The 14,708-nt window shown below is 47.9% G+C and overlaps 2 protein-coding genes across 2 annotated transcripts in view; one reads left to right on the top strand and one right to left on the bottom strand.

The window, feature by feature from the left end:
* Positions 1 to 3,485, top strand: part of ppp1r12c (protein phosphatase 1, regulatory subunit 12C) — a 20,627-nt gene extending 17,142 nt beyond the window's left edge. Inside the window, exon 20 of the mRNA XM_060048154.1 lies at positions 94 to 3,485. Within this exon, the coding sequence (XP_059904137.1) occupies positions 94 to 180 (87 nt within the window). The 3' untranslated portion in view covers positions 181 to 3,485. The remainder of the gene's footprint in view (positions 1 to 93) is intronic.
* Positions 2,940 to 14,708, bottom strand: LOC132454658 (rho GDP-dissociation inhibitor 1-like). Its single transcript, XM_060048162.1, has 6 exons — positions 14,561 to 14,708; positions 10,801 to 10,989; positions 8,003 to 8,086; positions 6,532 to 6,608; positions 5,349 to 5,412; positions 2,940 to 5,058 (listed from the first exon to the last, which is right to left on the bottom strand). Exons 2-6 carry the CDS (start codon positions 10,985 to 10,987, stop codon positions 4,859 to 4,861), a joined length of 612 nt encoding a protein of 203 aa, XP_059904145.1. The 5' UTR covers positions 10,988 to 10,989; positions 14,561 to 14,708; the 3' UTR covers positions 2,940 to 4,858.

Below are 14,708 nucleotides of genomic sequence, written 5' to 3'. Positions count from 1 at the left end.
TGGTTCCTCAACAGCGACATAGCAGCAACAATACAGGATATAGTAACCCGCACTGACCCTGGCCCCTCTCCCCCCCTCTCCCCCCTCTCCCAGGTGCTGGTGGACCTCCGGTCGGACAACCAGCGGCTGAAGGACGAGAACGCCGCTCTCATCCGGGTCATCAGCAAGCTCTCCAAATGAGGCTCGGCAGAACCGGGCGGAACCCGGCGGCAAACAGGAAAAACAAAAAAGTGTTAACGGCCTCTCCCCCCGGCGCCCCCGTGCACGTCTCACACGCACGTCACCGAGCAGGGTCGGGGTCCGGGGGGCGTCCGGCGGCGGCGGCGGCGTGACGTTAGACGTAGAGAGCGGCGATCCTCGCGGGGGCGGCCCGTCGACGCTATACTTTCAGTGTTTGGTTCGTTTGTGTTGCCTGTGGCTGGGACTGTTTTGGCATATCTACTGTACAACGAGCTGAGCGCCACCTCCTCGCCTGCGACCCGGCAGAGCGCTGATCAGTGGTTCTGCTTCAAGTCCACCGCCCTTTTTTTAATATTTTTTTTTTATTTTTATTATTATTATTTTAAAAACAAGACTATTTTGATGTGCCCTTTGCTCTTGTTGCTATATTTTTAAGATATACAGTCATTGGAAAAGAGAGAAAGAAGACCTACTTTAAGCCATGTACAGAGATGTCTCTCGAAAGCGATCGTCTTCAAGGAACGTTCCGGAAAGTGTGAGCGGGTGCGGGGTGTGCGTGTTGGACCGGGTGTGTGTGTGGATGACTTAGAAATGATTTTATTGTGCCAAAAACAAACCCTATTTTTCCTGTTGAGTTTGTTGTTGCCATTAGGTGCAGAGGGGGGAGGGGGAGGGAGGGAGGGAGGGAGGGGGGGGTGGGGGATGCGCGTGCTTTCTTCTCAGGACTAGTGTCGGGAACGTGCTCTGGACTTGAGCTGACTACTGTAAAGATGGACCAAACTGTATTTTTGCATGTTGACCTCCTCTCTGCTCCTGTGAATGTGTATCTATGTTGTATTTTTTATGTATAGGGTCCCTCCTCGCACATAGCCAGTGGAACAGTGCTCTCTTTTTGTACTACAACAACAGGAAAAAAACATGGATAGGGGGGGGGGGTGTTGGCGAAGCAGACGTGGTTCATTTTCCATTCAACCAATTCAGGGATTCGATTTTTCTTGCTTTGTTTCTCTGCTAGCATCGGTCGGCAGGACTTCAGCCCGGATACAAAAACCCCTGTTTACAAAAAAAAAAAAAGCAAGCACCGCATTCAACATATTGTAAATGCCTACATTTCCTTACATACACTAGCTCAACTGTACATGACGTCGTGAGTCTTTGAATTGGTTTAATAGAAAGTGACTGGACCTGTTCACCAGAAGGTGGGCTTCATGCAGACAGTAGTGGGCCAAGTCTTGTGAATGTTTACTGCAGTTTCTAAAAAAAGGACAACGTAAGTGCATGCCAAATTGTATTTTGATGATGTGCCTTTCTCTATTAAATTTGTAATTAATATTTCTATTTTGCTTTGGGTAAAAAATGTAAAATATAAATACAGTATGGCCATTAACAAACATGGTTGCAACATGACTTTTATGTGATGTGTGTGGGGGGGGTCTGTATGGTATTTGTTGGGTGGATGATGGTTAAAGAGCATGATCGTCTAGGTCCTTAATGGGAGCGCAAGCTAAGTAATTTTCATCTTCTCCCGTTTTTTCGTCTCGTACATAGCAATCTATAGATTCCGGCTGACTTGCACTACTGTTCAAAAGTTTGGGGTCACCAAGACAATTTCAAATTTTCATGAAAACTCACCTTTTTTCAACAGTTGTGCTGTGCTCACATAATTGCACAAGTGTTTTCTAATCACCAATTGGCCTTTTAAAACGATTAGCGTAATGTACCATTACAACACAGGAGTGATTGTTGGAAATAGGCCTCTCTACACCTATGTAGATATTAAATAAAAAATCATCCTTTTCCAACTAGAATAGTCATTCACATTAACAATGTCAAGACTGTATTTCTGATTAATTTAATGTGATCTTCATTGACAAAAAATTGGCTTTTCTTTAAAAAAATAAGGACATTTCTAAGTGACCCCAATCGTTTGAACGGTATTAAATGCTGCAGTTAAATCCCTTAAATATTAGGCCATAGGTACCTAGGGACATGCTCAATAGAAAATGGTGTAGTTTGTAGAAACCAATTAGTAATCAAACCAATTTTATTCTGATTATTTAATACCTGCCTATACGTGATCCCCGGCGGCACAAAAGGGCTCTACCGTAATAAGCAAGGTGGAGGCGCAAATAATCTTAAATTTAGAATACGTGACCGGGCTTCTCCAAGTGTAAATTGCATGATCAAAGTTACAACGCAGTTACATGATCAAGAATGTGTGGATCGGGGGATCAAGCAATGTAGAAGAGACCTGTACAACTAATGTCAGAGGATCGGAGTTGCCGATTTGGCAGATTTAATTAGCTTTTTAAAGGAGGATTTAGTTCATTGTGAAATATTCAACGACAAAATGCCTGGCGTCCCTACGAAACACAATCGCAATTAAACCACCAGGTTTGAGTGTGATTAGACATAAACATGTGTGATGATTAGTCACTACCAATTAGTGACATCACAAGTGGGAGTGTCCATCTACCCAGTGGATAAGAACATTTTGCTTATCCATCCATCTAATTATAATTAGATGGATGGAGAGTCCCACTCGGGATGTCACTAAAAAAACAGGAAGGGGCAGATTGTTCCCAGTCTTGTGATGACAAATCCCTCACACCTGGTGGTATAACAGGGCCCCTGTCAATGCAATGCATCTTATGTTTTGCACTTAACCTATAAACTAACAGCGTGAGAGGGTAGGGCTACCTCTCGCCCTACTGGAAGCCCACCTTAGATGAGTGCAGCAAAAAATAGTGCAGGCAAAGTTCAGCAAATGTTTTATTGACTTGAGAAGAGCACTCACAAATGATCAAATATACAACCCCACCAGCATGCCAGCGTTTCATATAAACTGTACAATGAAAAAGAATGCATGATACAGCAATACATACATTTGATGTCTGAGGTGCAGGGGGACTTTAACATTTTTAGACCCACTCCCTTGTCCTAACCGATCTATTCTCCCACCCATCAAAGCCGTCAATAGGCGGGCCTGGTCTGGTCTCATCAGGGGTTGCTATGCCGAGGCCCTAGGTGGCGCTGTGTCTGAGGCCTGGCCAGAGGTGACCACAGCGGTCTGCTTCCCTCTCTGCTACAAGGACCCGGTGACGAAGACCAGACCGTACGCCGCCAGGGTCTCCAGCGAGCATGCGGCGTCCAGCTCAGAAGGCTCTCTCCCCCCCCCAGAACGCCACTCTCTCCGACCTTCTGATTGGACAGCTGAGGTCAAGACGTTTTTCAATGCAGTTTTTTTGTCGTTGTAATTGTTAAGAAAAAGGGGCCGATGTGCATGATGAAAGGCAAAGCGAAAACAAATCAAAGAAATAAACGGAAAAGGTAATATTCATAATTTAGTTTCACACCTGACCAGGGGGTGGGTGTTAAGGCCTCAAGGCGTGGAGGAGGAACACAAGTGCCGAGAGATATCAATACTGACCGAGATGACAGCGTGCTAAGAGGCTAAGGAGGGGCTGAGCGAAGAGCGTTGAGGTGACCACGGGGGCGGCGTGGTTCTGCTCGCCGCCGCCGCCGCCGCCGCCGCCGCCGGCGGGTCCTGCAGCGTCGTGGGGATGGGACCGCTACCAGCAGGAGCGCTGCCCCCCGAAGGGCTGGGGAAGGAGGGGTTCGCTCATCGTGTGGCAAGAGGTGAGCCCTTGATTGACAGCAGTTGTGCTTCTGGCACCAAAGGCATGCAAGTGTTTGGTTAGTTGTTTTTTTTGTAGTAGGTTTTTTTTATGTATTTTTTTACAGCTCCTTCCTTCACACACTTTACAGCTCTTAACCGTAGAAGAGTAAATATTACGGTCGATTCGACTCATCCCTGGGGGGGGGGGAAGAGGAGAGGATGAGGGAGGAGGGGTCAGGGGCCTAAAGCAGTTTTTTATTCTTGTTCTTTTTAAATCGTTCACAAGGCAGGTATTGGTAAAATATGGTAAAGACAGCCAGCGAGCGACGCTGTTGAGGCCAACGCTGCGGGGGGCGTGGCGGGGGCCCCCCGAGGGGGTCCACGGTACGCGGGTTAATGATCAACAGTGATGGACGTCTAGCCACGACACAGCCATTTACACATTCATATAAAAAAGAAAAGGCAAAACAGAAGTCGATTGTACAGTTGTTTCCCCCCTTCCCCCCCCGACCGACACATGTACTTACTGAGAGAGGAAGACACCATTTTGGAAGAAGAAAATAAAAAAAAAAGAGAGATATGGAAGGCGGGGTTAATCTCTTGAAGCAGCAAAACATGTGATTGAATGGCGGTGGTGTAGAGGCACTGAGGGGGGGAGGGAGGGGGAGGTGGGGGGAGGGAGGGGGCGTGGTTAATGGGGGGGGGGGGGGGGGGTTGGTGACGCCAAGAAGACGCAACTGGGATGCAACTCTGCTGTAGAGTTGCCATGGGGATGGACGGACCGGGGGCTGCGATGGAGAGACGGGTTCAGAGTGAGCGTGAGAGACGGCGAGGAGGTGGAAACTAAGGCATGAAGCTGGAATGCACGAGGAATAAAAAAAACAACAAAAACAAAAAAAAAAGGCAGAAATGGCAGACACAGGGGCTGGGGGGGGGGGGACAGAGGGGGGTGTCGGGTGGCGAGGGGAGAGCAACACGGGGACCCCCCCCCCCCCCCCCCCCCCCCTGAACCACAGCACCACCCGACTCAGAAAGGCCTCTCTCCGTCCTCCCGTGGTCTTAGTCCTTCCACTCCTTCTTGATGTTCAGGTTCCACTCCCAGGAGAGGTGGTCGTGCTGGTCGTCGTCCGTGAAGCGGGACTTGAGGTTGTAGGTGCCGCGGGCCAGCATGCCCTTGGGCGCTTCCTCCAGGGGGGTCAGGAAGTCGTACTCATCCGGGCGGGGGCCGTAGCTGCCCACCATGTAGTCCGACTTGTCGACTGGGCGGTGGGGGAGAGAGGGGGGAGACACAGATCGGGTCAGACTGAGTCCTGTGTATGCGTGCGCACATCAAAAAGGATGTCAAGGGGATAAACGGCAACACACACGTGCGTGTGTGCGTGTGTGCGTGTGTGTGTGTGTGTGTGTGTATCACGATTAAGAGAATTCACTTTTCGCGTAAACGTGACTTCTTTCATTGTGATGCAGGAACCACACACGTCATTGTTCTTATGGATTACAGAACGGACACATCACAGTCGGCTGGCAGGACTCAAAAGGATTCACTCACTTTTGATGCCTTTCCTCTGGGTCACCTGGACGTACTTGAGGCCGGACACGATCTCCTTGTTCACCTGAAGAAACACAGACATCGCTTAACGACGAGACAATAACCCATTGACCTGGTTCAGAGTTCGTCTAGACTCATAGCCACTGCCTCCAACCCCTCCTCCTTATTGTATGGTGTACGTCCTGGTACTTAATGTACGCACTAATCAACTCCTACTTAGTTATAGTACTTGGCTGTGTAGCTTCTTATCCTAGCTGTACAGGGAATAGGTTATCCTAGCGATTGTTATGTACTGTTTGTAAGTCGTAAAAAGATAAAAGGGTCTGCTAAATGCCCTAAATGTAATGTAAATGTTTTACGGCTTAAAAAGGATTATTGGACACAAGCCAAGCCCGACCGATATACATCGGATATTTTGCCGGCCGATCAAATATATTGCAAATCAGCGTTTACGTTTGCCGATAAGAAAACTCAACTTAGCGTCGATACATTTATGCAATTCAATTTATGTTTATTGAACCCAGGGCTGAAAGGAAGTGAAGTTATCTGTGCGAAGACACCATAGAGAATTGCCTTTCTTGACAACAATAAAAGGAGCGGAACTCGCACACCAGGTAGCCGATGCAACAACACGTTATTATTGCATAAAAGTGTGAAGTGCTACCCAAAGTGCGTGCAAAACGTTTTCAGTCCCATTCAGACCATCCTCAGTGCAAACATACAAAATGGCCAAGCTCAAGCCTGAATTCAGGCACCACGCCTGAACTCTATCAGGCCTGTGAACCACAGTTCATCTACACAAACACTCCCAACACCTACAGTTTCACATCCTGTTCTGTGTGAAGGTCGGTAGCTCCTCCCCCCTACAGTTAATTGGTTGCTTTAGCGCTGGGTTTTAATTGGATGTCGCTGGGGCCCCGAAGCATTGCTGGAGGGTGAGCAGCCAATCCCAAGCAGCGGTCTCCACCCCCCAGGACACCACCATTTATATCGTCCGATATCTGTCATTCTTTACTCTTTTACGGCCAATATCCATACCTGCCGCTAAATCCAGTGTGAGTCGGCACCTACTAAATCATGAAGACAAACCTAGATGCAACGAGGGCATCACAGGCCGGAAAAAAAAAAGTGGTATCCGAGAGAACCAAGGCGCTCACTAGTTCCTGCTTTTTAACCTGCGTACCTTGAAGCTGATCTTGATTTTGTACTCCACTCCCTCCTTCAGGATGAAGGACTGTTTCTTGAAGGCCTCCAGGTCACCTGTGTGTGTGGGGGGGGGTGGGGAACACAACGAGAAACGTTACACACTCACACATTACCTCAGAGCCATACTGCAGCGGCCCAATTAGCAGTGGCACCGGCGGCCTGCCACACAGTGAATGACACACACACACACACACACACACACACACACACACACACACACACACACACACACACACACACACACACACACACACACACACACACACACACACACACACACACACACACACACACACACACACACACACACGTTAGCCCAAGCCATTTCACACCCTGTTGCTCTTAAACGCCATTTGTCAAACATAGTAATGATGCCTCCCTTAAATGAACCGCTCTCTTTAATTCCCAGATGGTTCTTTAAAGAATGTGTTTATTTTCTCAGGCTAGCTTCGCTACGCTTGAGTAAACACACACATCCGGTGACAGGAACACATCTTCACCACGAGCACCAAGATATTTTAGGAGATGGCAAACGTCGTGGGCAATGATAATGTCTTTCTGTGAGTCCATCGCACTACACAAATGTATTCATACATGGAATAGCATTGATTTACGACTCCAAACAGAGCCTGGGGATAATCAACATAACACAGGGCCACAGGCCTGCTGATAAGCCTCAAGACGGAACCTATACACAGAGTCGAACTAATTGAAGAATGAATTTATCAATTTCTAAGATGGGCGTCTTGTTACAATAATGGTTGGGACTCTTATAGACCCTTATAGAGCCCAAGCATTAATCTTGCTTCATGGGCCCCCTTGTGCAGCTAAACATATCAAGTGAAGGGTTAGAGGCCCTCAACAGAACTGAGTCGCAATCCAGTCCCACTCTGGGATTGGGCTGCTCGATTATGAAAAAAGAAATCCTAATCACGATTAATTTGGTCAATGTTAAGACCACGTTATTCAAACGATTATCTTTGAGTTTGAAAACATGATGTATTTATTCTGCATGTCTCTCCCAAAAACACTTTGCAACTGAAAACTTTGAAATTTCGCCTTAAAAAAAAATATCCACAAAATGGTCAAAAAGAAAATCTGCAAATCTAAAATAATTTACAGATATGTATCCAGCTGTTCTATAAAATTTATATCAAATATTTAATGTCCACACGCGTGTCTTCCACCGCTCAACTACATTCAGGGGATTTTCCTGACGCCTTTATCCAAAGCGACGTACAACCCTTCATTCACACACCGACGGCGGTGTCAACCACGCAGGGCGACAGCCAGCTCGTCAGGGCGAGGTGCCTCGCTCAGGGACACCTCGACACTCGAGCTAGGAGGAGCCGGGGATCGAACTAGCAACCTTCAGGTTACCAGTCCCCTCTCCCCTGGCGTCTCTGTGGAGGTGCACGGCGAGCCTGAGCCGGCTCTGCGGGACCCACCTGTCAGGTCCAGGGTGAGGGGTTCAGGGGCGGTCTCGCACATCAGAGTCAGGCGGGTCACCACCACGTTGGGGGCCTTAGGATCTGAAAGGGGAACAGGGAACAGCCACACGTCGGATCAAAAAGGATTTATTATCGTTTAACAGAGTGGACGAGAGTCTTGAGAATAGGATGAAGCATGACGCAATGGTTTTATTTCGGGACAACATAAAACGATTAAACGAAAAGCTAAATCTAACACAGCGGGACTTGGTCGAGGAGCTCAATGAAAACCCAAAGTCCAATGGTTTGAGCTAGTGTGGGCTTATGGCGACCAATAACAGGCCAGGGAATTGATCAAACTTTAACCAAGGAACGCCTTCGTACCAGCGACTGCTGGTACGAAGGCGTTGGTTAACTTGGTTAAAGTTTGATCCACCAGGGAATCCATCTGGGATGTTTTATTATTGCACCACTGTCTTCAATGTACTGCACAACAATCACAACCCCCTCCCGCACAATCAGAAACCCCTCCCCCACAATCACAACCCCCTCCCGCACAATCAGAAACCCCTCCCCCACAATCAGAAACCCCTCCCCCACAATCACAACCCCCTCCCCCACAATCACAACCTCGAACCCTGAAGCCATGAAATTGAAAGGCAGGTGAGCCACTGACTTCCATCCAACCAGACCGCCGCTCAAACAGGCAGAGAGTCGACGTGTACAGACAGCGTCGCTGGAATGCTGTCAAGACGATCAGCATTTTTACAGAGAGTGCACCACAAGATAGGACATTGTGGAACAGTTGTTTAACAAAATCCCCCTTCTGGTTGGACCAATGGCACGTATCGATGGCAATGTACTGGATCAACCTCGGGACGCTAGATTAACTGCACGTTTACTTTCGCTGTAGCGCACCATTATTACATTTTGTTTTAAATACTTTATTTTAATCCTGAAGGAATTTGAGGACGCATTCAACCCGTCGATAGCAGTACTAGCCGCAATGGGAGCACTTAACCCATCACTAGCCGCACTGGGAGCCTTTAACCCTCCACTAGCCGCACTGGGAGCCTTTAACCCTCCACTAGCCGCACTGGGAGCATTTAACCCTCCACTAGCCGCAATGGGAGCACTTAACCCTCCACTAGCCGCACTGGGAGCCTTTAACCCTCCACTAGCCGCACTGGGAGCATTTAAACCATCACTAGTCGCACTGGGAGCATTTAACCACCACTAGTCGCACTGGGAGCATTTAACCATCACTAGTCGCACTGGGAGCATTTAACCCTCGCATGGTGCAGGAGACTCGTTTTCTGCTTCGGCGCTGCGGTCTTACACAGAGCTTTATGGTGTCAAATTAAATGGGGAAATAAATAAGACACATTGTCTTTTGTTGTGGCAACAATTGCAAGGCACTCCCGACAAAGTACCGGTTTTTGGTCCACGTCGCCTATTCTGTAACCAAAATAATTCCAAACAACTGACGTTGTTGTTCTCTTTGGAACTTTAATTTTGAAGATTTGTTCGATGACTAGTAGGGCCTGTCTGCGACGGCTTCGGTTTCCTGATCATTAAGCTGATCAACATCAACAGTGGTTGGTGGTTTGTTGTTCATGCGGAGCCTGCATGTCACTCCCTAGCAACAAACTGTATCAGAGAACCCTTAAATCTGAGTTAATTAGGTTATACCAGACAGATTACTTTCTTGTAGATTAATCATGGAAAATTAGAAGGTTATTTAAAAACACTATTCCTCCCAGGATTTCATTCCGAAAACGATATGTCTTGCAGTCCTAATCAAAACACACCCACAAATTAACTACACGGAAAAGGTCATGCGCAAGACAGCCAACAGCAGATGCGGTGTAACCGCTTTTCTTCACGAGGGGAAACAGGAAGAGCAGCTTACACTCGGACCCACTCTACATCATTGAGACATTTTGCAGAGGGAAGTCGCGCCCTCCCTCAGATGGAATCCAGCGAGTGATGGCTTACATGCCAGACTTCAGTCACATGGTCTGTCTGTACGTGCACCAAACAGACACGGAGCACGCGCAACCACGTGGTCTGAATGTGTAAACACATTTATCCCGGACGACACTTCAAGAGTATCCCAGATTAGTATCTTAAGATGGCTGCATTGTCGGCTGGCTAATGCTGTGTAGCTTTAACTAAACACAGTGAAAGCCCGGGTTTGCACAGGGGACCAATGCCCGCTTTGCAGTCCATGCATGCCCAGCATCCAGCCCTCCTCCCCATGACAGGAGACAATGGCCGGTCCATGGAGTACGCTTACCGCATCCCATTTATACACGTGGTTGGACGAGTGCCTACCCCTCATTCTCAGTCCTTTCCCCGACTTCCTTGTTGTGTCAACCAACACACCGCCACTGAAGGTAAGACTTATGCAGCTTGCAGGTTGAACGCCCATCAGAGAGAACATGAGAACATGGGACGCTACATGGCTACTTTCCCTGCCCTCTCTCTCTCCCTGTCGCCTCTTTATCATCACGAAACATAAAAAGGAACCATGCATCAAACCAAAGCTGGGGACCCAGTTCCTCCGGCAGCCTCTGATCGCCTGACTCGTGTTGAAGGATATAGCGCTTACAAATACAATTCTTAAGGACCATCTCCGGCAGGTCACCCTTTAAGCACCAATACGATTATTTTCTTTAGGTACTAACTTCGCCTGAATGCCATCATCTTCTTCTGCTTCTCACTTTGTCAAATGTTTTAGAACGCGTCTCAGGGCGAGAGCGTTGCGCTGCTTAACGACTGAAAAGGTCGACGTGATGATGCCCCGGTCTTACCCACGACAGCAGCACCGGGCCCCAGCAGGGTCTCCTTGTACTTGCGCAGGCTCTCGTCGTCCTTGTCCAGCTCGGTGATCTCCTGGAGGGACTTCTGCGCCGGAGCCTTGTAGTTGACCTTCTCGCCCTCCTCGTTTTCCGCCGCGATGGCAGCGAGCTGCTCCGGAGTCACGTTGTCCTCAGCCATGTCTGGGGGCGACGGGGGGGGGGCGAAGAGGACACAGGAGACACAATGGAGGGGGGGGGGGGGGGGGGGGACACAAACTCAAATTTATGAACGGCATTCCCGAGGCTGGGTCGTCTTAGCATCAGTTCAACCTACTCGTAATTTGAGCAAATGTGAATACGTAGGCCAGCGGAAGCCGGGAACAAGCCCAATGAAAAGAAACCTGAAGAGTTTTGGGCGGCAGTGACTCAGGGAGGTAGAGGAGGGGGTCAACTAGTCACCGGAAGGTTGCTAGTTCGATCCCTGGCTCGAGTGTCGAGGTGTCCCTGAGCAAGACACCTAACCCTAACTGCTCCTGACGAGCTGGCTGTCGCCCTGCGTGGTTGACACCGCCGTCGGTGTGTGAATATGTGAATGAACGCTTGTAAGTCGCTTTGGATAAAAGCGTCAGCAAAATCTCCAGAAATGTATTTTTTTATTATTGTAAATTGGGTTTTGTATCACATCTTTACTGAACCACAACCAGATAAAGAGTGATGCTTAGCCGATAACCTAACAGCCACCTCCTCTCTGGAAAGTTCTGGCGGAGGCAGGAGTAAAATAAACGTCTTGATTCAGTCCAGGGGACGACAGAATAACACGGCGGCAGCGACAACAGCTGTGTTATGACTATTGCAAACCTGGACAGGTCAGGTGAAGCATCTGTTCTCCAACGCCTTGCTAGAAGACAGTCGAGGCTGACCAGATGACAGCGCGTTATTCCTGTAAAGGCCAACTGCTGAGCTTACACACCGTTCAGATCTTCTGGGAGCAGTGTGTGTGTGTGACATCATCAGCCCCGGCTTCCTGGAAGCCAACATACTACCGCCACACACACACACACACACACACACACACACACACACACACACACACACACACACACACACACACACACACACACACACACACACACACACACACACACACACACACACACACACACACACACACTTGAAGCCATGATGTCATGGAAACACACACGAGGCCCTGCCGTCTAAGCTAGGGCTTGACCCCCCCCTTATGCACAAGCCCACGCCCCACGTATGCTAGAGGAGAGAGATGCAAATCATTAACGTACCACATGGCCTCGGGAACGATTTCCTGAGACCATGTCAAAACGTATGCCTCTGGGGGTAATGTAATGAAGGCCTTTTGTTTGGACTAAAATACCTGAACGCCCGCAGCAGACAGGATGTCACGTTAGACCACAAACAGCAAAAAGATACCACCGGGTTTTTCAGATTGAAAACCCCTCAAGATCACATCCTGGCATGACTTTAAACAGGACATGGGCACATAGACTATATGATCTATAAAAGGAGTATATATCACCAGCTCTTTGTTTGATCTGTAATTCAAATGCGTTAATTCTTATGTTGGTTACTTACAAACCAGATAAGCCTTTCGGTTCCAAATGAGTCAAAGCATCAAGAAAAATTATACTAGTTTCAAAAGCAGTGTAACAAAAGCAGGAAGTGGGCCAAACCAACACACAACTGCTGTTCCATTTACCGTACTAACAGAGGTTGTAACGATAATAAACAATTGTATACATCTCTCTCCCTCAACGGGAGCTGCGCCAGAACCTTGGCAGTGGAACATTTCATGCCAACCATACGCAGAGATTTGTGTTGGAGGACACAGGAAAGTAACAATGATAATAAACAATAAGGAGAATAATGGGCTTCCTCTTCCTTGAGAAAAACACAAGCTTTTCTTAGCATTCTTCCTGTTGAGCTGCTCTTGTGACCTGCCCGAACTAGCACTAGCGCTGGTGGAATTCCAGCTCGCTGTAAGGATTGCACTCTCTGCAGACCTGCACACAGTGGTCAGCAGTCATTAGCATGCCTAAACAGGGAGATTTTGGCTATTTGGGCTGAAGCCCTAAACACAGAATCGTCTTGAAGAATGTAACCAATTTACTGTGAGGCCCATAGAGATCTCAAGCTCCATGTAGAGTAAGAAACCATCTGCATGATCGTTATCTGTTGGAATCTAAGGCAATTTACTGTTAATGATTAATAATTTATCTAAACGGTCAACCATGCTCAACTCTCCTGTAAATGGCACGATTTTATGCCATAAACGAGTGTCGCCTCAGGCAGTATAGACCCAGTGGTGTAGGCAACGGTTGAATATAGGCTAATTATCATTGATGGATTTACTGATCAGGTACCATGATCATTTGATAATATTTGTCCGAGTTTAATATTTTCTAGGGGGGGGGGGCTGAATAAATTTGATATGCTGCAGGAGACAAATGTATATGTCACAAGCGACTATGAACCTCTGCGTCTGATCAAGAGTTCCTCTTTCCATGCCAACGAGAAATACTACTTTCTCCACAACGGTACTGTAGCCAAATACCGCTGGTCGGATTACACCATATATACTTTTAAAGTAAACCATTTCCCAAATGAATATGATTTAGCAATAGGGTCAAGTAGGCAGGATCTGCGTCAAATAGATTTCGAAAGGTTACCGTTTGTAAGCGCTACCCCACCCATCTCGCGGGGAAGACATTCAGCAGGCCTGCCGCCCGACGGGCATGACAGGAAACCAGTGACTTCAGATTCAAAGAGGAAGTAGGACACAATTGGACTGAAAAGGCCAGATTGAAAGTCACGAGAATGTTCCAATCGATATCATATCCCCAGAGCATGTAAACCAATACGCACGATTAGTTGTACATTGACGCAGACAATGAATAAAAAGACATGTAGTAGACCCAGAAGAGACGCAAACTTCCAATCCAGGATCCAGATGGGAATCAGACATCTTTATGCGAATTACACATATCTTAAATTGAATAATGATCATGCGCAAAATAAATCTCAGAGTGAAACGTTAGGTTGACATCAGCTCATTAAAGGGTTTGTGAAACTGCATCGATGTCTCCATAGGAAGCGAGGTGGATGAACCCGCTTACCTCTTCGGTTCAAGATGCACGAACGTTCCATGTAATGCACTATGTAATGCACCAACGTGACATGTAACGTTAGTGCATCCAAAAGACCGAGGGGGTTAACGTTACCCCTTTGTTTTTAGATTAGTGCATCTAGAACCGAAGAGGCAGGGTTATATGTAACGTTGGTGCATCTAAAACCGAAGTGGTACCGTTACCTCCACGGTTCTAGAAGCACTAACGTTACATGTAACGTGAAGACCTGGTCTGGAGACGCCAGACGTCGAGCACCTTCCTAGACGTTCAGCAGACAGCGACCAGACTACGCTTAAACGACGCGACCGTCCCCGAAAAACCGGCTCTACCGAGTCGACAAATGTACCGAAGGATGGTAGTTTTTAATTCCAGACCCAAATACCTATTCGTTATTTTTGCGAGCAACTTGTAAATTCTACCGAGAGGGGTGGGAGAGGAACACGTTAGCATCCACCGAGCTAACAGCCAGCTCTGCACCGCTAGCTTTAGCTTTATTCCTTCACATTCAGGGCAGACAAGCAGCAAATATATCGGTTTAATCGTCAACTATTACACAACTACACCCAGTAAGTAATCCATGTTTGATCTTCGTCAAAGGAGCACCGACCTACCTTATGATGGGGATAGCTTTCGGTGGCTGTGAGCGGTAAGTGCTTGAGTTGCGCTGCACTCTGCGAGTATGGCGAAGAGCAGATAGGCGACGCCCGCGCTTCAAGCTTCCGGGTCTGCTCTGCGCGCGCCGCCGGCGATTGACGCGAG

This window comes from Gadus macrocephalus, chromosome 3 (assembly GCF_031168955.1).
Source record: "Gadus macrocephalus chromosome 3, ASM3116895v1".
Classification (NCBI taxonomy): Eukaryota; Metazoa; Chordata; class Actinopteri; order Gadiformes; family Gadidae; genus Gadus; species Gadus macrocephalus.
This window is presented reverse-complemented; position numbering and strand designations above follow the sequence as displayed.

What these genes read in the sequence shown, in the direction of transcription:
- LOC132454658 (XM_060048162.1), bottom strand. Translation starts at nt 10,987, where the DNA reads ATGGCTGAGGACAACGTGACTCCGGAGCAGCTCGCTGCCATCGCGGCG. An exon ending in CCTCACCCTGGACCTGACAG is followed by an intron (nt 6,609 to 8,002) that starts GTGGGTCCCGCA and finishes CCACACACACAG; the next exon opens with GTGACCTGGAGGCCTTCAAG. An exon ending in CCAGAGGAAAGGCATCAAAA is followed by an intron (nt 5,059 to 5,348) that starts GTGAGTGAATCC and finishes CCCACCGCCCAG; the next exon opens with TCGACAAGTCGGACTACATG.